This window comes from Antechinus flavipes, chromosome 1 (assembly GCF_016432865.1).
Source record: "Antechinus flavipes isolate AdamAnt ecotype Samford, QLD, Australia chromosome 1, AdamAnt_v2, whole genome shotgun sequence".
In the NCBI taxonomy this organism is placed as follows: domain Eukaryota; kingdom Metazoa; phylum Chordata; class Mammalia; order Dasyuromorphia; family Dasyuridae; genus Antechinus; species Antechinus flavipes.
Genome location: NC_067398.1, coordinates 269,399,189 through 269,422,332, shown reverse-complemented (window position 1 = coordinate 269,422,332; position 23,144 = coordinate 269,399,189). Strand labels below are relative to the sequence as shown.

General features: G+C 33.9%; 1 protein-coding gene across 1 annotated transcript in view; it reads left to right on the top strand.

The window, feature by feature from the left end:
- The window catches only part of SUSD1 (sushi domain containing 1), a 283,693-nt gene that overhangs the window by 240,393 nt on the left and 20,156 nt on the right, over nt 1-23,144 (top strand). The window contains 2 exon segments of the mRNA XM_051961204.1: nt 9,124-9,163; nt 19,173-19,266. Coding sequence (XP_051817164.1) covers nt 9,124-9,163; nt 19,173-19,266 — 134 coding nt within the window.

The following is a 23,144-nucleotide window of genomic DNA, read 5'->3' as shown; positions in this document are numbered from 1 at the left end:
TTCAACATATCTAGTATTTATTAAGAATGCTTACTATGTTCAAGGTACCTTTCTAGATACTTGGAATGCAAAAACACATAGACTTACTTTCAAGAATATAGCATATACACAGATAAATATATGGATGAGTAAATATACATATTATCACCAGTGGATGGAACATGGGACTTAGTGTCTGGAATGAGTCAGAAAATAAGCATTAATAAGTGCCTGCTATATGTTAAATACTGTGCTAAGTGCTGAGGATACCAAAAAAAAAAAAAAGTATCTATTTTCAAGAAGATTACAACCTAAAGAGGGAAGACAACCCATAAAAGAAAGTCAAAAAGTGGGGATGAAAGAGAAGTAATGAAATCCAGTTCAAGAAATGCAGCTAGTAGGAAATAATTTGCTGGTCTATGGCCCTATTTAAATGTAGGCTTTGGGAGGACTTCTTTGCTCTGCTTTCCATTGTTCCAGTCAAAAGATGAGAGGGCATTGAGGGTCTGGAAGACCTGGTTCAAATTCCATCTTGAATATTTACTAACCATATGATACTTACCACCTGTGTTGCTTATCTTTCTCACCTATAAAATGATGGGATTGAGCTTGATGATCTGTAAAATCTCTTCTATCTATAAACATATGCTCTCCCTTCTCTCAATGATACTGAGTCTATTAGGTGGGGAAATTGAGTCCAAAGATTAGCAACATTTACCCATGATATCAAATAAAAAGCTCATGGGATAAAGGAGAGATTTCACTACACCCTCCACTTATGTAGAGGACTCCTGCCATCTTGAAATCTGGGAAAGAGCAATGAAGAGGAAGAAATGTTTCATAAATCTCTGTTTTTCTTTCTTCCACCAATTCTAGACTAGAGTGGATTTAAATTTCTATTTGGGCTTTGGAGATATCTTGGCAGTTGATTTGTAAGGGTTCATCAGAGATCAGCTGGTTTCTCCTTTCAGGCAGAACCACTCTGAAACCATCTTACATGTTTATTATTCTCTTTTGGCTATGTGTAGATACATGGAGTCTTGGAAAGCCTCTTCCTAGAAACATGTGATGCAAAGGTTGCTTTGTTTCCTGTTGGCTTACTGCATTTACTAGAAGACTCTGGCAGCAACTCCTGTTGATAGATCTCTGGTAGTTCTGCCAGGCTTTTGGAACTTCTTTTATCCATTCTGTCTCTGAGATCCATTCACTTAAAATCGTGAAGGAATAACACAAGAGACTAAGGCTTCTAGGTGGGGAGATAAAGCAGCTGCCGTTTTTGTTGTTGCTTTCTCTCCTCCTACATAAAGACTTATATCAAGCAGCTCTTACTTTTAAGTAAGAGCTTGTCACCAAGGAAGAGAGCAAGTTTTCATCTGCATGTTCAGCAAATTTAAAAGGCTTTTTTGTTACTACATGGTAAGCTGACAGGAAATAGAAAATACATATGCATACTGATGAGGAAGGGGGAAGGCAAGGCCTCTCATTATACAAATAAGGAATTCATTATACGTTCAGTGAATTTCAAGAGAAAGGATCTTAAAAATTCTTCCCTAAACTCATGATTTAATAGTTGTGATTTTTTTGTGAAATTTCCCTTTAGTCCAAGCTATGAGACTGCAGAAATTGTTTAAATTACTTGGGAATTCATCTCTTCATCTCTAAAAGTAAAGGAGGAGGAGGAGGAAAAGAAAGAGAAGGAGGAGGAAACATTTGCTTGTTTTTATGGAAAAGATGATCATATTATTTTTTAGGATTAGAAGACAGAGAACTGGGAAAATGAAAGGTAATCCTTTCCTTTTTGTTTAAAATAATAAGTAACAACCCAGAAAAAAAAAAAAAGAAATGTTCAGAGTATGGGATCATGAGATTTTAGACAGGGAGAAACATTATTTTATTATAAGTCAGTCATTTCAGACAAAACTCAGTGTCAGAAAGTTATTTAATCAGTTCAGATTCACAGCACTGAGGTTGGACACTAAAAATAGTTAGATATAGACACATATTTAAATGTCTGGAACTTTAAGAAAAAAATCAGATAAATTACAAGTCAGTGACTGACATAAGTTGGGATAATAATGAAAAAATGATTGTGAAATGCTATGGAATCTTTCTCCCATATTCTGGAAGCTCCCTTTCTCCCATTACACCAAATTACCCTTTGATTCTTAGGAAATGACTCTTACTTCACTGAGAGTACTGAACATATGACATCCTGTAACATGAGTTCTCACAATGCTAGGATTACTGAAAATCAAAACTAAAAAAATCTGGCTCTAATGTGACACATCAGTGAGAAGCAACTGGCTTCCATTATGAAATCTTAGCTGACTGGCAACTCTGCTTCTCCTTTCCTCTCCACATCAGAATTTTTCCTGTATCATTATCTCAGCTCTCTTCTTTCCCTTCTAACTAGTAGATTATGTGACCTGCATTCTGCTCATGTCATTCTGCTTCAGTCAGAACTGACATTGCCAAACATTTCCTCCTCCTTCTCTCAGAAACAGTCTTGTCCCTGATCCTCAGTGATGCTGCATTATCCTCTGTCCTCTTATCACCACGATTGCACATTCTATGTCCCTTTTATGAGTTCCTCTTCCATCTGCCTTAGAACTTCAAGTATTGTTTAATGTTTTATCCTTGGCCTTCTCTCCTGATAACTGGCTCAATCTGCTACTTCAGAAAGGACTCTGGTCATACTTCATTCCCCTCCTGACTTGATTGGCAGAGTGAAGCCTTCTCATCCTCTTCAACAATTACTTTGCCTTACACAGTTATCCTTCTCCTCCAACTGTTCTAATTCTTTCTGTGTTATCTTCCCCATCCCTTATTTCTCATCCTTTACTCCTGCTTCATATTAAAATATAAGTTCCTTGTAAGTAAGGACTTCTTGTATTACTCCTACCCCTACCTTAGTATTGTACTTGGCAGAAAATGCTTAATAAATATTTGTCATCATTTCAGTTATGTCTTTCTTTTTATGACTTCATTTGGGTTTTCTTGGCAAAGATATTGGAAGTGGTTTGCCATTTCCTTCTCCATCTCATTTTACAGATGAGAAAACTGAAGCAAATAGGATTAAATGACTTGCCTAGGATCACACAGCTAGTTAGTTTCTGGGGCTAGATTTGAATTTGGGATGATGAGAGCTGGTGTTCTATCCACTGTGCCACCTAGCAGCCTAGTATTCTCTCTAACTAAACTCCTAACTTTTTCCATGATCTCATTCATCTCCACAACTCATTTTCCTTTCTCATCTCTACTTATAGAAATCCCCCAAGGGATTTGAAGCCCAGAATGATTCCAGCTGCAAATGATCTCTTTTTCTTTAGAAGTCCTACCATATCTCTTTGTACCTCTCTCAGGAAAAGAAAGAGAAGGGAATAAACATTCACATCATAACCTGTTATATTTATTTGTGTCTTTATATGAATAGTATCAAAAGGTTTACAGATTATCATCAATTTCTGCTTTTGTGATGCTTTGGTTTAGTCTGGTCTCACATGAAGTCCTCAGCAGACTCGTTTTCTCCTTTACTTCTTTTAACTATTTTGTGAAACAAAATGTCACATCATCTTTTAACTTCCTCTGTAGTGTTTTTCAAATAAGCAAATACTTTGAAACAGTGCTACCTTTGATTTCCATAGTTTCATTACTTTTCAAAGATATCAGGCACTTTTAAAAGAGTTCAGGAATTTGCCAGGAATTTTCAAGGCCATTTCTGAGCTGTTTTGGCCTGCGAAGAGCAGTTTCAGTTAAACATGACTAAGAAATTATGATAGAGTCCTTGCCTTAACTTTCAAACATTTCCTGTTTTTCTGAATGCTTTAGACAGGATGGATTGTAAATCCTAGATCCTCATCTTTATCTCCTTTTCTAATTGGGTAATGGTTGTAACTTTTGATCTCACCAGTCTAACACACAAAAACATTTCCTGTCTATTAGGGTATAATGTATTGGGGGGGGGGGGAGTATGTGCATGCACATGATATTGTTCAGTTCCCCACAAAAGTCCTTCTGCACTGTTTTTATTTCTCAAAAATGATTCTAGAAAATACAAGCTTTTGCAGGTTCTTCTGAACTGCAAACGAGTCAAATGTGATTCTGGTGATGTTGTACACAATATATTCACTATCTATGTTTTGGGGGCCGGTGCCTCTTCGATTTCTTTTCTCTTCTTTCATTCCTTTCATCTACCCCTGGGTAATTTCTTTCTGAAACAAGAAAACAAGCCTCCATACAGCTAATCAAATATTATGTGCCGTGTGCAGAAAATAGAGTTCTATGAAGAACTTAATGAGATCTTCCAAACCAAACTAATATATGTCTTATTATTCCAATGGCTTTAATGCAAAGATAGGTATAGGATGAGATTTTTTTTATGCCTTGGGAGTTGTAGTTTAAAAAATTCAAATAAACAAAGTTAAAATATAGATAATAAAAATAGATAAAGCTGAAAAACAAACAAAATTTATTTTATTAATAAACTAGGGGTAGTTGTTTGAAAAGACTAATAAAACAGAAAAATCCTTAGCTCATTTGATAATTCCTAAAATAAAGGATACCAAATAAATAGTCAAGGATTAAAAATAATTCATTTTGGGGGCAGCTAGGTGGCACAGTGGATAGAGTACCAGCTCTGAAGTAAGGAGGACCTGAGTTCAAATCTGTTCTCAGACACGTAATACTTCCTAGCTGTATGGCCCTGGCAAGTCACTTAACCCCAGTTGCCTTAGCAACAAAAACAAAAACAAAAATAATAATAATAACATGCCAGCAAAAATGCTATAGTAAATGAATTAGAAGAATATTTAAAATTTTAAATATTTAGGTTAAGAAAATGAAAAATAAAAATTTAAACAACCCAGCCTTAGAAAAGGAAATTGACAAACCATAAATTCACTAAGGAAAAGACACCCAGATGCATTTATAAGTGAATCTTGTTAAATATTCAAAGAATAATTAATTGTGATATTATACAGTTTGCAAAAAAAAATAGATAAAGAAAGAATTCTACCAGACTCTTTTTATTAGATAAATTTGGTTCAGATACCTGAACTAGATGAGGATAAAGCTTAGAAAGGAGATGTTATATATATATGAGTATACATGCAAAAATGTTGGATAAAATATTAGTAATGAGGATTCAGAAACATATTGAAAAAATTATTCACTTTAACCATGTTAGTTTTATAGTAGATATATAGGATTGACTAAATATTAGGAAAATAATAAGCATAATTGATCATATTTACAAAAAAACTAGTATCATTTACGGTATTAACTGATGACATAAAACACTAATTTCTATTAAAAGTCAAACAAGCATTTTTTAAGCTCTCATTATATGTCAGGTACTGGACATAGGCATAGGTATTGGAGATACAAATACAAAGAATGAAACAGACCTGCCCTCAAAGATCTTATATTCCAAACAAGAGTTAACAAGTACATGTATAAGTACATTTAGAAATTGAAAAACAAATATATGGACATTTAAGACAAGGGGAACACCAGATAGAAAGGGGAACATTAGAGGAGGTATCTTGTAGAAAAAGCTGTTTGAACTATATCTTGAAGAAAAAGAATCCTTTGAAGCAAATATAAGGAGAAAATGTATTCCAGCCATGGGGCTGGACAATGACAAGGCATAGTGATTAGAGTTGGAAAGGTGTATGAGAAATAGAAGAAAAGTCAATCTGGCTGGATTACAACAGAGAGATGATGTACAATGAATTTGGAAAGGTAGGTTGGGGCAGATTGTGATGAGTTTTAAAAGTTAAAAGAGACATTTATATTTTATTCTAGAAGAATTAGGTTGCCATTGGAGTTTACTGAGTAGGGTCTGGGCTTAAGGGAAATGGAATTGAATAGGGAGAGATTTGTGGTGGGGAGGCCATTTATGAGAAAATTAGGTAAGAGAGAAGAACTTGAATTGAGAAGGTGAGAAAAGAAAAGGGGTCAGATACAAAAGATATGGTAGAGAAAGAAACTGCAAGATTTGGCAAGTAATTGGATATGAAAGAGGAAGGAGAATGAGATGAATATAAAACTTAAGTTATGAACCTGAGAGACTAAAAGAGACTTTCTACAGAATAGGGAGGTTTGGGTGGATATTTTGAAAATGAGATAAAGAAAATTTTTTTTGGAACAAAGGGTTTTGCAATTGTCAGTGCTAGAAAATTACCCATGCATATATCTTGTAAATAAAAAGCTATAATAATAATAAAAAAAAAGATAAGTAAATTAAAATGCATAAACTTTGGGGGAAAAAAGACCTGATGAGAAAACTGAGGTCAAGGTTAGGTCAAAGGTAAAAATCACACAGCATTAACAGAATCAGAATTCAAATCTACAGTCTTTGATTTCAAATCCAGTATTCTTTTCATTATTCCATATTCCTCTTTGGATAACCAACTACATCCATTATTGGTCATTACAATTATACAAACTGTTATGCTGTCTTTGAGAGTGAGTTTCGTTTACATTATTGTAATTCTTGTATCTATTGTTCTCTTATTTCTATTTACTTTACTTTGATCCTTGAGCATAAAAACTGATTTTCATTTTTTTTGTCTTTGTATCATCAACATCAACATCAACATCTGGAATATAGAAAATGTTCAACAAATCCTCATTGAATTGAACTTTGTTATAAGTTACCTGCTAGATTGTTACATTTTCCCCCTCACTTTATTTGTATTTGAGTGATCTTTTTGTAATTTAATGTTTTATTTTTACCAAAAAAAAAAAAAAAAGAAAATTTTTTTATTTCTTTGGACATGTTAGGCTTGAGATGTCTCTGGAACATCCAGTCTGAAATGTCTAATAGATAATTGGCGTTCTAAAACTAAAACTCTGGAGGGATTTGTGGGTTGGAGGATATATCTATATGGAAATGATAATTAAACCCAAAGGAATTGATGAGGTCAACAAGGGAAGAGGACCAAGGATGGAACATTATGGAATTCCCACAAGGGAGTTAAGAGCATTCTGTGGATTTTGAGAAAGCAAAAGAAATCAAATAGGCAAAAAAAAAAAAGGAGTGATGAGGAGGATATATATATATATATATATATATATATATATATATATATATATTATTTTTATATATATATTTTAAGGATGAAAGAAATTTGGGTATATTTGAAAACAATAAGAAAGGAAGCAATAAATAGTTCAGTTAATCAGTCAAAAAGCATTTATTAAATGCTTTATATGTTCCAGTCACTAAGCTAAAGTGCTAGAAATTCCAAAAAAGAAAAATGTAAAAGGCCATTCCCTATTGATATGGAAAGATTAAAAGATCAATCTTCTGAGAAAGACAGAAAAGAATGAAATTAGGGGTATATATAAGAGGACTTTGCCTTAGAGAGAAGAAGAGTCAGCTAGGAAAGTAGAGCTGATATTAAAGGGTTTTGAGAAATCAAAGAGAAAAATTAGAAGTCATGGTTAATGGGCTCAATTTTCCTCAGTAAAGTAAGAGCTAAGAACCTCAGCTGTGTGGAAGACTGAATAAGATCAGAAAAAATTCAGAATAAAATTAGCATATAACTTTTTTTCCTTTCTTTCTTCCTTTCTTCCCCATTCTAGAGATGTCTATCTTTAGACACAATTATGTGTTTGTGTATATATATATATGTATGTGTGTATATACACATGTGTAAATACATATATATGTAAAATTATTATATATATATATACATATATATACTTCTATTTATCAATTCTTTCTTTGGATGCAGATAGTATCTTCCTTCATAGGTTTTTTATAGTTATTTTGGATTAATTTATAGTTTAATAATAGTCAAAATGATTTAGTACTCAAAATTATTTTTAAAGCAATATTGCTGTTACTGTATAAAAGATTCTCTTATTCTGTTCATTTCATTCTTTGTTATTTTGTGCAAATCTTCTATGTTTTTCAAAAATCATCAAGCTCTTCATTTCTAATAGCATAGTAGTATTCCATCATGATCATATACCACAACTTGTTCAACCAATCCCCAATTGACAGGCATCCTTACATTTTCTAGTTCTTTGCCACCATAAAGAGAACTGAACAAAGAGAGCTGCTATAAATATTTTAGAATATACAGGTTATTTTTCTTTTTCTTTAATGATTTTTAGAAACATCTAAAAGTAGTATCAGTTATTTCTACTAGGCAGAAGTACAACAGTGGTGGGGCATTCTGAAATTGGTATCTCATATACAAGTAAGAGGATCATAATTTTTGAGGCAGAAGGGACCTTAGAGGTCAACCCCCTCCCCCACTTTTAAAAAATAGTATTTTATTTTTCCAAATACATGCAAAGATAGTTTTCAATATTCACCTTTTTAAAGCCTTGTATTCCAAATTTTTCTCCCTCTCTCCCCTGCCACTTCCCAAGACAGCAAACAATCTGCTCTAAATTAAACATGTGTAATATTTCTAAATATATTTCCATATTCATCATGCAGCACACACAAAAAACCAAATCAAGAAGGAAAAAAACAATATGAGAAGGAAAAAAATAAGCAAACAACAAAAACAAAAGATGAAAATACTATCCTTTGATCCACATTTTGTCTCCATAGTTGCCTCTCTGAATGTGGATGGCACTTTCCATCACAAGTCTATTGGAATTTTCTTGACTCATTTCATTGTTGAAAAGAGCCAAGTCCATCACAATTTATCATCACATAATCTTACTGTTTTTGTGTACAATGTTCTCTTGGTTCTTTCTCAATTCACTGCTTAGTTCATCTAAGTCTCAACCCACTTATTTTGCAAGTGCACAAGTGAGGCTGTTTCCCTAAAGTCATATAAGTAGGAAGGTGCAATCAGGTTTTGAACTGAGGGCCTCTCCATCCTATCCCTCATGCCACAAAAAAGCTCTAAGCAGTTTAGTGTTTTGTCCAAGGCCACATAGGCACTGAGGTATTTAGTGCTAAGATTTAAACTCAGGTTCTCTGACTCCAAGTCTGATACATTTCCACTCTGGATCTGACTATACTCTTCATGGAGACACACATACCCATGATTGCATACATACATTGAGGGATTATTTAACTCTTGTTGAATCTGCCTTGCCTCTCAATTCCAGAGAAACACGTATAATGTGGTCATTATTTCTGGGGACAATAATTGTCCTTTTCCTTTGCAGGTGAGAAGACAATCCTGTGTAGTTTGGGCTGAAGTGAAAGGTAAGGCCATTTGCTGCTTCTTTTCCTGCATTTCATTCTTTCCTCATCTTCCCCTCCACTCCCACTCCCAATATTCCTGCCAATGGGACAAGCCCATTTATAGCCACAAGTGCCAGCTTAATTGCTGCAAGTTATGCATTTACACAGAGGTACTTACAGTAAGGGTTGAAGAGGGACAGAATCTGATTCATCTGGGAAATTTAGTTACACCCAAAGGATTTCCTTGAAAAGACTTTGGCTTTCAGGCATGAAATTGGTAGAGAATTATTTTAGGGAGTTTCTTCATTTCATTTGGGCCTTTCTAGTTGGATGTGAAATAGCATAGCCAATAAAAAAAAAGCAATTCTGAGCACTTATTGTGTCTTTGTGACGTGATTTTCTTAGTAGTAGCTGTTCTGCATGTTTAAAACTAGTTCAGACTGGGATAGAAGAATTTCCTGGGTTTTGTGCAAATAGTGCTCCTTCCCTCCCCAACTCCTGGCACATACACTTTCCCAACCCCAACCCCTGACCTTGGCCTCAGAATCCCTGGTTTCCTCCAAAGCACAGCTCCTATGTCACATCTGGCATGAAACATTTCATGATTTGCTCCTCTCCTTCCTTCCTGGTATTCTCTCCTTCGAAAAAAGCACAGTTAATTACTGAGTATATACTTATGATATGCTCTTGTTTAGGGGAAGAAATGTTTTGTGTGTCAATTTTAAATATACGTATTAGCTATTGCTGTTATTATCATTGTCCACTTCTTTCTCTTTGACATCACTCTTACTAGGAAAGTATCTTGGTACAATAAGAAGAGAGCCAGATTTGGGGGAAAAAATAGGAAAATCAGGCTTCTAGTGCTCACTTTACAATTTACTTTTACAATTCTGTAACTTTATGGACCTATGAAGTTAACCTCTCTGAGCCTCATTTCCTCAGTTATAAAATGAAGAAGGTGGATCAGATAAATGACTTCTAAAATCCCTTCTAGTCCTAAATCTATGGTGCAGATCAATGGTTTTGTGAGACAAACTTGGAGAAATTCAAGGCTAATATGGATCCCCTTTGCAAGTTCTGGCCCAACTTTTGTTTTTTTTCTAATGCTGGAAAGAATTCTGATAAAAATAATGCAGTATGGGGTAAGGAAGCAAAGAACCACTGAATATAGATTCAGAAGATGGGGGTTCAGTTTATAACTCTGTCACTTAACTGTATGTGACTCAAGTTCCTAACTGCTCTGAACTTTAGAAAAGTGAAGATTGGGGCAACTGGGTGATACATTGAGTAGAGCACCAGCTCTGGCATCAGAAAGATTTGAATTCAAATCTTGCCTGAGACTCTTAGTGGCTGTGTGACCCTATGTAAATCATTTAATCCTGATTGTTTCCAGAAAAAAAAAAGAATAGTGAGGAGTCTGATAATAATAAATCAAGTATTATAACAGTAATAATCCACACTTGTGTTGTGCTTTGCAGATTATCAAACCTTTCTCCACAATCACCTTGTGAAATTTTGCCCTTCATAGATAGTGTGTTTTTTAAATTGAAGATTTAAGGCAACCCAGTGTCTGTTGTCACTATATCTCCAATAGCATGTACTCATATCATGTCTTGGTCAAATTTTGATAATCATCACAATATTTCAGACTTTTCATTATTATTTTATCTGTTTTAATAATCTGTTATCACTGAACTTTGCTATTACTATTGTAATTGTTTGGGGGCAACCCTAGTTGTACTCATATAAGACTAAATATTGTGTGTGTTCTCATTCTTTCACCTACTGGCCACTCTGTCTCTCTCCCTCTCCATGGGTTTCTCTAATCCCTAAGATATGACTTAACTTAATTAATAACTCTACAATGACCTCTAAGTGTTTAAGTGAAAGAAAGAAGCAAGCAAACTTCATTACTGCCTTATTTTTGAGAAAATGCCACAGTCATCCCAATCTTTAGCAATCATTACCTTCATCAATTGGTAGATATCAATATCAAGGCAAGACCCTCAACCAGCAAAAAGATTATGACTTGCTGAGGGCTCAGATGATGGTTAGTATTTTTAGCAGTATTTTTTAGTTAAGGTATATGCATTTTTTAAAGACATAATAGAATTGTACACTTAATAGACAACTGTATAGTATAAATATGACTTTTATATATATGGAAAAAACAAAAACTCTTATGACTTACTTTATTTCAATACTAGCTTTATTGTGATGATCTGGAATGCAATCCACATCTCTAAAATGGGGATAACAGTGCTAGTCCTATCTACAGGTATACCTTGAAGATATATGGATAACATTCCAAGTCTTCTGTTAAGGTTACTTAACTTCAAGGTTAAGGACTTGGTCTGTAGTTGTCATCCCCCTTACAGAAACTTCCCTTGCTGACAGAATTTTCCTCACAGGATTTCCAAACTTTTGAACAAAAATATATAATTATTTAAAAATTATTTTATTTATTTACAAAGCATATGAATGGGCAATTTTTCCAACATTGAGCCTTGCAAAATCTTTTGTTCCAAATTTTCCTCTCCTTCCCCGCCCTCAGCTGGCAAGTAGTCTCATATTGTTGAATATGTTGAAATATATGTTAAATCCAATATATGTATACATATTTATATAGTTATCTTGCTGTACAAGAAAAATCAGATCAAGAAGGAAGGAAAAGAAAAACTAGAAAGAAAACAAAATGCAAGCAAATAACAACATGGAGAGTGAGAATGCTGTTGTGTTCTACACTCTGTTCCCATGGTTCTCTCTCTGGGTGTAGATGGCTCTCTTCATCACTGAACAAGTGGAACTGGTTTGAATCCTCTCATTGTAGAAGAGAGCCACATCCATCAGAATTGATCATCATATACTCTTGTTCTTGCCATGTATAATGATCTCCTGGTTCTGCTCATTTCACTTAGCATCAGTTCATGTAGGCCTATCCAAACCTCTCTGAAATCATCCTGCTGATCGTTTCTTACAGAACAATAATATTCCATAACATTCACATACATAATTTATTCATCCATTCTCCAATTGATTTCTTGCCACTACAAAAAGGGCTGCCACAAACATTTTTGCACATACAGATCCCTTTCCCTTCTTTAAGATCTCTTTGGGATATAAGCCCAGTAGAAACACTGTTGGATCAAAGGGTATGCACAGTTTGATAACTTTTTGAGCATAGTTCCAAATTGCTCTCCAGAATGGTTGGATCCATTCACAGTTCCACCAACAATGTATCAGTATCCCAGTTTTCCTACATCCCCTCCAACATTCATCATTATCTTTTCCTGTCATCTTAGCCAATCTGACAGGTATGTAGTGGTATCTCAGAATTGTCTTAATTTGCATTTCTCTGATCAATAGTGATTTAGAGCATCTTTTCATATGACTAGAAATGGTTTCAGTTTCTTCATCTGAAATTTGTTCATATACTTTGACCATTTACAAATTTAAAAATGGCTTGAATTCTTATAAATTTGAATCAATTCTCTATGTATTTTACAAATGAGGTCTTTATCAGAACCTTTGAATATAAAAATGTTTTCCCAGTTTATTGCTTCCCTTATAATCTTGTCTGCATTAGTTTTGTTTGTACAAAAACTTTTTAACTTAATATAATCAAAATTATCTATTGTATGATCAATAATTATCTCTAGTTCTTCTTTGGTCACAAATTCCTTCCTCCTCCACAAATCTGAGAGGCAAACTATCCTATGTTCTTCTAATTTCAAACATACATAATTTGAGAAAGATGTTCAGTTTATTCAGAAAAGGAACCACAAAGAGAAAGAGGTGGCCAGGGGACTAGATTTGTCTAGTTGGGTCCTGCTCTAAGGAGAGTTTCAGAATTACCTCCATCAAAATATGGGAAGTTTAATAACAGAATGCTACTTGCCCTACAGGAAAGTCAAAGGAAGAGAATGAGCTGGAAGCTGACTTGCAAACTTTTAACTAATTCAGAATCCCACATACATTATTTTTCTTAGATCATTTCAGCAACTTCCATTTATCCACTAATCATGATGATAATTTAGACCTCACATATAACCGTTTACTTAAGAATAAGATGAGAGCAATAATAATAATAATAATAATAATATAATAGAGATTCATATGATAAGTAGATGAATAATAAATACATCATAGTCTATACATAAATCTGGGTCACAATCTCCTACCAAAGCACTATCTGTGGGGAAAAAGTGAGTACACATTAATATAAACTTGGCAGGGAAAAACAAAAATGAGAAACAGTTAGTGATACGAATAATTTCCAACTGAGGCATTCAAATGTCAATGGCGCCTTTCTTCTCTGGCTGCTAATAAAATGTGTCCTTGATGAACATAACCTTTCTGTTAAATATTTGCATCCATTGCTAAGTTGAACTGGTCCATGCTGTGCTTTTCTAACAGCTCACTGAGCATGATCAGACTAGTTGATCTGCTGGGTAACATCTCTAATTTTTTGCTTCTAAGCTATTCTTTTCCTCAATTGAACCTATTCCCAGTAATATCTTGACCTCTCTATAACACTAATTCTGCCATTTCATCTTTCTTTTATCTTTTTGAATTTAGACTGTTCCTCTCTAGGAATTGTCCTCACCTTAGCTTAAGCTTAATAACCAGATTCTCTTTTGTTGATCAGGTAACTTACATTTGTCCTATAATCATAGAAAAATTCATGTGTTCCTATTTCTCCAATTATTGACTAATAAATCCATATTTACATCCAAATCACTGAAGCATATTATATGTCCTCCACCCCATTCACTCCAGTTTTTTCTGACTTGTCACATTTACAATTAGTAACTGCTGTTAACAGAAGTTGGAGTGAATCTTAAATGACTGTTTATCTTGTAACTTCAAGGTTCCAGACATGTAGATTCTCAAGATAGACAACTCAATACATGTTTTGTCTCATAATTAGGCCTATGCCTTGGCTAAATAAACTTTCATTCCCTTATATTTAAGACATTGGACATGTATTGATTGATTTTTAAAAGTAATACTTTTTTTATTTATGTAGACTTTAAAGGTTTTAAAAACATTTGACATTATCTCAGTTAAACCTCACAAAAACTCTGAGTTATGTTTTATGAGTGTTAAATTTTTTAAGGAAATACAAAAACTCAGCAGAGGGATTAAACAATTTGCTTTAAAAAAAGAAATGATTTCTATTTTATTTTCACAATCAGAATAATATATTGGAATAGTAAATGAAAGTTACAACTCATGTGTACTAATTATACTTCATTGGTACTTCCTAATTCAACTTAAGTTAACATTGCTTTCTTTTATGCCTAGAGAAAGGCCATTGTCTTTCTTCAAATCTTAAGGATACTCCAGGGTTTTCTCATGGTCCCTAGTCTCTCTATACTCTTATACTTTTCTTCACTTAGATTCAGGATTCTCATTACATCCTTAATATACATCCTACTATTCTCTAAATACTAATGTTGATGAGCTTTGCCACATGACCTAGGTGTATAGACCTCCAAGCTTCTCTGAATTCCCCAATCAAATGGATACATGGAAAATCCCTGAATGTGTCACTCATTTCAAACTTATTCACTTAATAAAGTAAATGATTTCTTGATTTTACAGCTTGGTTTCTAAAAGAACCAGATCTTTGTGATGCTAAACATTTTAAAATTACTAAATGAAATAGAATCAAAATCACTAAATGAAAAGAACTTGTCATACAAGTTTCTTCCTGTTTTGGTACTATTTGGGGCCCAGGTGTTTACAAGGACTTTTCAACAGGAATGACTTCTCATAATGTCTGTTATTCAATTGTTTAGTTTGGAGATGCTTTTTTTTTTTCCAGAGGCACTGCAAAGAATCCCTTGACATTTCTAGACTCACTTTAATTGCTTTTAGACAAGATATTAGAAGCTCAGCCAAGTCAACTTGAAAGGGGGGTAGAGGTCCCATGAGAGATGCAGGTGCAGCTTGGAAATTAAATTGGATTTGAGCCATTTACAGCAAATAAACTCGATTCAAGATAGGTTTTCTCCCAGGTGTTATAAGACCAGGTCTCAATAATATAGGTACGTCATCATGATTTTTGCTGGTTCCTTAAGTCACTGGACTATTGATTTCAAGTTTTTAGGTTCTCTTTTTAACAGACACTTGACTATAAATAGTCAAGTTACAGTTTGTGCTCTTAGAATGTTTCAGGGGTGCCATTAAGAAAGGTCCCTTGCTTCTTCCAAAATGCATCAGCATTACCTGAGACCAATGTAATCATTTCAGAGAAGTCTTTTGCCATGAACCCCATACTTGAGTAGAGTTGTGAATATATGGGCCTTGTTAGTATATTGCTGGTAATGGTGGGATTCACCTTTGTTACCAAAAGTTTGGGCTATTAGGTAAGACTACTAAAGTTTTCTTTTTAAACATAAGTCATGCCATTAAAAGGCTGAAAGCTGAGTTGTTTAGCTTATGATCATGAATTTCCAGTAGTTGATAATCTCCTAAATTTGGGAAATATGGGAAGATGGTACTGTGTTAGATTTACAAGAAGCCATATCTCCCAAAGATACCCTAGCAGAGATCCAAAAATATATCAGAAAGAACAAGGATGAAGACAATTAAAAGGAATCAGCTATAAACTCCTTCATTCAGTCCAAGACTATGCCAAAAGACTGCCAGAATCTTGTGGTGTTGAGCAAAAACAAGTTGTGATAGATAGAAGGTGAAATATGGAGCAACATGGCCTATAGCAGGACAGAGATCTAGAGAGTATCACTCACTGCAGGAAATCTGGAAACCCTATACTGGCAGAAGATAGGCTCAGAGGAGCATCAAACTTGGGATAAATCTAGGAATTTCATTCCAGGCAGGTATAAGGACTAAATCCTTATGTATGACAACCAAATCAATATATATATTCAGAAAAACAGTATAATTCACATAGAGGAAAATAGATCTTTAATGAAATAGAGGACTTCTAAATATTTCTAACAAGAGGGTCAAAAGTACTTCAAAAGTAGTTACTTCAAAAGAGGGTCAAAACTACTACCCTACCAGAGGGTCAAATATACTTCAGGCATATAGGAGGCAAGAGAAATAACAATCAAAAAAAGGTACAGTTTTCCCTTTGACATTGCGGTAGTAATCTGAAAAGGCTATTACATGAAAAAAAGATTAGATTTATTCTGCTTGGCAACAAAGAACATAAGTAAGAACCATATATGGAAGTTATGAAGAGAGAAATTCTGCATTTGATATAAGGGAAAACTTCCTAAAAGTTAGAACTATTCAAAAGGGGAATGAGTTGTCTTGGGAAGTTACAGGTTATCAGTCACTGGAGATCTGTAATCATTGAGTCTGTCAATAAGCATTTATTAAGTGGCTACTATGTATACATATTACTAAACATGAAGGATACAAAAAGAAGGAAATTTTCCTTGTCCTCAAGAAGCTTATCTCCTAATGAGGGAGACAAGATATAAATAGCTACACACAAGATACATACAATGTAAACAGAAGGCAATTCCAGAGGAAAGAACTGGCAATGAATGGAGATGCCCCACGAATGAAAATCAGAACAGGCTCTTGCAGAAGATAGCATTTGAACTAAGTGTTAAAGGAAGCCAGGGAAAGAAAATTTGTATGATTACATAAGTATTAAGGTATATATTATAGAACAATTCTTATACAGGCTTCTAAAGATGTCTCAACTCTAAGATTCTGCTACTCTCTATTTAAAAAGAATTAAGTCTCTTCACATAGTCACTGACTCCTTTTAATCAAACCCAAACATCCTTTTGCTAATCTCATTTGTTTAGTGTTTATGTACTATTAGCCACTCTCTGCTTCTTGAATGTGTCTCCTCTCTGATTTTTATATTATCTATCCTTTCTCCATCTTACTTTTCTAATTGTTTCTTTTTTTCATTTGGGGCAATGTGGAACCATGGAGAAAACACTAATTCTGGAATCAGAAGTCCTTAGTTTGCATCTCTCCTATGTCCCGTTCTACTTGTATGATATTGGGCAAATCAACTAACTTTTCTGGTCTTCAAATTCATTTGTAGATTGAAGAGGATGGCCTTGATAATCTGTTGGGCTTGCTTAGCTTTAAACCTATGATCTTTTGCTGACCATTTTATTTAATATTTAACTATGAGGATTCCCCAAGACTACATATGTCCTCATCCTTGTCCTCTTCTCTTGATACATCTACTCAGAATGTTCATTTACTCTCATTGAATTAGCACTTCTACATGCATTTCAGAGCCTGAAATATGTTCTTGTATTTTCCTCAACAACATGCTGGCTGACTTAATACCTATTTAAGTTAAAACACAATCTCATCACCTCAAAACAGCAAGATATATACCAAATGATGAAAAATTAAAACAAAGGAGTTCCTGAACTATAATTTGAGAACTATTGCTTTGGAGATTGTGATGTTCCAAGATTGGTAGCATACCACATTGCCAGAAAAATATTTATATTGAAAAGATGGATTTTAACAATAAAGAGTTATTAGGGATTTTCCCAAATTTAATTCACTCTATCCTCTTCTTCCAGATCACTTCTAGACCCAGTTGTAGATTATTTAATATTTTTAGCACCACTACCAAATATATATGCTATTGGATTAACATCAGACATATCATGGTCATGTACATCCATTTGGTTTTTTCTGTGTGGATTCTTCGGTTTTCTCTTTAATATTCATTTATCTTATTGAAGAAGTCATATGATATCATCAGACATGATACAGTCAGTACATCTAGAGGACATATTTGCATCTCATGTAGCACATCCTCCAAACCATTAGCAAACACCTTTGGAGAGCATAAATTTTCCATTTTAATGCTTAACTTGATGTTATTACTAAGGTTATGACTGTTGGTGTATCGTTTGATAGTTAGAACAGACATTTTTTAAGTTCCTGCTATAAACAAAATCATTGCCCCAGATATTGAAGAAAGAAATACAAAACAGTCATCTCTGTAGTTGAACTTACAAGAAATCTTGTATGATTCTAACAGGTGACTGTGGGAGAAGAACAAAGTTTAAGCTACATAATTGGAGTAACCCTTGAGATCTTGCCAAACTAAAGGTGTAGACCTTGAAGACAACTTGATGAGGCAATCTTATAGCTAATGGTTTTGTAGAAAAATACTTTTACTGTCACATAATAGGCATTTGATAAATATTTACATACTATAATTTTATTTAGCTATTTCCCTGTTAGTATGTATTTCCAGTTCTTTGCTGTAACAAAAAGAGCTTCTATAAATGTATTTGTACTTATGAGCCTTTTTTTTTCCTATTCTCAGTCACTTTGGTATACAGACTTTTAGTATCTCAAAATCAAAGGGTTTGGATAGTTTCATGACTTTTAGAGTATAGTTCTTGGCTTATTCCTGATCCATATGCTAAAAGGCTTTTGTATATTGTCAAGGGACTTCCAGGCTGGGCTCTTTTTGGGTAAACATCTTTCATAGTATATATAGGCAGACCTTAACTAACCAAATGCATTTACTGTAGTTTCTTGGTCATTTTTCATTTTCATTTTCTATTTTTATTCTTGCTAGAGTTATGAGAGAGTTGTGATGTTCTATTTCTTCTGCTTGCCATTTTGAGAAGAAAATGCAATTTTTATTAAGCACACACTGCATGGAGCGCTATAATAGGCACTCTTGGGGGAGATAAAGCATTATTTTTGCACTCAAAAGTCTTGTTTTTTGTAGGGGGATTAATATAGACTATAATACTTAGCACAATTCCCAAAGAAATGCTCCAAAAATATTTTAATTATGTTGGCAATATTGGAACATTTATATCCCAAGATGAAACTTTGAAAGATTATTTTAATATATATGTTTGTGTTTGAAAAATAATCTCATTATTTGTTGTGTCCTCAGTTACATAATAAGTTTCTTGAGAGTACTTGTACTTCTTTCTCTTCAATAACTGAATTCCTTCTCTTGAGTCATTAGAGAAACATACTACATTTTTATATATTTAGTTGATGTTCAACTGAATGTGTGCCTTTTGTCTTTCAGATTCCTCTTTCAGTTTGCTACAAATGATGGGTGTTGGATTGGGATCCGTGGTTGCTGTGGTCATTTTAGTGCTTCTCTCTTTCTCAATGGTATGGTATGTATGAGACACAAATCTGAACTGAACAAAGTATAATAGGTTTGATTACTAAGTTCTGTATTAGTAAGTAGAGAATTCTTATATGGGAAGTTATTCAACAAATTCTTACTGTCTACCTGGCATTGTGCTAAATGCCCTGGATACCAAGAAAGGTAAAAGCCAGTCTTTGATCTCAAGGAGTTCATAGTCTAATGGGAAATTTGTCCAAGAAATTGAAGGAGAGACAAGAATAAAATCAATTTAATGGAAATAAAGGGTGGGACCAAATCATGACCAATGGAAAAAAAATTAAAAGGAGATTCCTTTACATCATGTACCCTATATCCTTGTCAATATAATTGCTTGATAATCTTCAAATATATCCTTATATTTCTTACCATTATGATTTGGCTGGCATCCTTCTCTACTCTTGGACATACTATCTTTCCTTCAAAGTTTTTCTAAGTTTCTATCTCTTTGTAATTTTCCTACATTGCCAACCAGAAGTAATCATTAATTTCTCAGAACTCTGGTAGAGCATTTGTTTGTACCCAGCCTTTACTTTTACACTATTTTATATGCTAGGTACATGTCACATTATTAGACTGGAAGCTCCCTGGGGCAGCTGGGTGATTCAATGGATAGAGTACTGAACCTGAGTCAAGAAGATTTAAGTTCAAATACAGCTTTGGACTTTTAATAAGCTGAATGACCCTGAATAAGTCTACCTTGTCTTCCTCTACTATAAAATGAAGATGATAATAATAGCATTTACTCTGCAGGGTTGTGGTGAGGATCAAATTAGATAATATTTTTAAAGTGCTTAGTACAGTGTCTGGTAGAAGAAATACTGTAATCTGTTAAACTTCATATCCCCCTATTCCTAGCATTTACATTATATATAATGGGTAAAAAGTTTATCAGACTGACTTTTTGTTCAAAGGAATTGAAGGTGTGTATAACAAAGGAAGGGAGCAGTGATGGCTTTTCACAGTCTTGATCCAATCTAAACTAATATCCATTTATTTTAAAATATATATATATATGTATGTGTGTATGTACATATATATAAAAAACTAACATACATTTATTAAGCACTTGCTATGTACAAGGTGCTATACTAAGCAATGATAATATGAAAACAAAATGGAAAAATAATTCCAACCTATAAAGATCTTACATTCTGTTAAGGGAGGGATACCTTGTATAAATGGATGAGTATATACATGAAAATTTGAGGAAGGAGAGTAGAATAACTAGAGTTATATGAAGCATTAAGAGAAACTATAATGTAGTTACCACAAAGAATGTGGAATGAGTTGTGAAACCAATAGGCACCACAATAGTACAGGACTAGTTTCAAATAATTACTTCAAAAAAATGGTACTTTTTACATCTTTAGACCTGTTGTTCATTCATTTTCAGTCATATTCACCTCTTTGGAGCTTATCTGGACTTTTCTCAGCAAAGATATTAGAGAGATTTGCCATTTTCTTCTCTAACTCATATTACAGATGAGAAAACTGAGGCAAAGAGAGTAATTTACCCACGGTCACCCATCTAATAAATGTCTGAGGTCAGATTTGGACTCAGAAAAATGTCTTCCTGACTCTAGGCATAGTTTTCTACCTACTGTGTCACCTCACTGCCTATACAAAGTTTACACTAGAAAAATCCATGAATATAACTAATTTCTAAGGCTTAAAACTTCACTTGGAACATAGTAGGTGCTTAATAAATGTTTGTTGACTTGCTAAGAAATCTGGATCCATACTACATACATATTCTTCATCATTTTCTCATATGTCAGGTACAAGACTGTTTTTATTTTACCTCACAGAAAATACAGAGGATGCAACGGACTCACAGATCATAAAGAAAATTAGAATTATTCTTCCTCTTTGGGGCTCTCTCATCCCATGTGAATATGTATGGATAGTTACATTGGGAAAGTAACAGGGAGGGAATGTTTTCTCTTTTTCCTTTCTCATTTCCACTCACCCCTTGTCCAAAAGGTGTAGTTGACCTCTTCCTAGATAAGGTGTTTACGTAGATTGCAGTGGATTTGTTGGAGGATTCTAGTGTACTCTTAGACTACATTTTAAGTACTACATTTAAGCTTTTCCTTTAAAAAGATTTGCAGGAATGTCAGCCCTAAAAAACAGAGATTCTAATGTTCTGTGCTTTAAAATCAGCATATGTGAGCCCATAATGTGGTATAATGGAAAGAGTGATAACATTTGGCATCAATTGGAGTTGAAATTCTGGTTCTACTAGTCTATGTAATCTTGCCCATAGCTTTTCTGGGACTCAGTCTATTCCTCTGTAAAATGGGAGCGTTAGGTTAGGTGATTTTAAAAGTTCCTTCCATCTTTGATCTCCTTTGATCTCCATAACCTCCATCAGAGGTTATGATCACATAGCTAATATCAGAAATTGGGTTTGAACTATGGTCTTCTTGACTCCAGGCCTTATATTCCCTCTCATAGATTCAATTTCAAATAGGTTGCATAGTGGATGGAATATAATGATTTAGAGTGCCTCTTGGTGGCCATCTTAGTGAGAGGAATTGGACTTGTGAGTTTAGAGAACTTTCAGGTGAGTAAATATTGCCTCACCAAGTATATGTGGCACGTTCATTTTTATCAAGAGTTAGGAAGACTAGATCAATTCAGACATTTACTAGTTGTATGACCTTGAAAATTTGCTTAAATGCTTTCAATTACAGTGTGTTCATCTACAAAATGGGGTTAGTAATATACAGGACATTCAGGTACCACAATGAACAAAGTAATGAGCCTGAACTTAGAAAGACTCATCTTCCTGAGTTCAAATCTGGCCTCAGGTGCTAACTAGCTGTGTGACGTTGGACAAGTCACTTAACCCCATTTACCTCCGTTTCCTCACCTATAAAATAATCTGGAGAAGGAAATGGCAAACCATTCCAGGATCTTTGCCAAGAAAACTGCAATGACTGAAAATGACAACAACAATATCACAGGGTTGATGTGAAGCTCAAATGAGAGAACATGTGCAAAGAACTTTGCAAAACATTAAAATACTATTTTTTGGCTATTATTATCTCTTTATCTGTTAAATAAGGGACTTGGACTAGACTAGGGGTTCTTAAACTTTTTCTAGTTATGATCCCTTTTCACCCAAGAAATTTTGATGCAACCCCAAGTATATAGGTATATAAAATGGGTCTATAAATCAAATACTTACAGATAACAAATTATAAAGAAATTTATTTTAAAACAATTTTGGTCAACATATAATTTTTCTATTTATTGATAAAAGCAAATATGTATAGTAATGAGATTAAAGAATTAAATCTCGGTGAAATATTTGATATCTTTTACTGTTGCCAAATGTTTTTTAAACCTTCATATTCAGTTGTGCGACCCCATATGAAGTAGCAACTCACAGTTTAAGAAATTTTGAATTAGACATGGTACTAAGATATCTTTTTAGTTCTAAGGCTCTGCCCAGTGAGCTTGCCTTTGGTGTATAGGTAAATATCTGTGACAGAATCTCTCACAAGATACTTGAATTATAAAAGGTGCCACATCCTACTTGACAGGACTGACAAATATCAGTGAATAGGCAGATTAGAAAAGAAGTTGGGAGAGGAGAGCAGTGTCTCCTTGGGACAGAAGAAATAGATCTGAGATATCAAGTCAGCAACTGTGAACAAGAAAGCAAAGCATTACTATAATTAATTAATTATTATTAATATATAATATATTTATAATATAATATAAAATTTATTTATTTATTAAAATAATCCATAGTCCCTAAAAGAAAGGGGTTGAAATGAGTGGAAAGATCAGCTGTAAAAACCAGGATTCCATGCTGGAAATTGGGAACAGATCAGGAATTGAAAATGCAGAGCA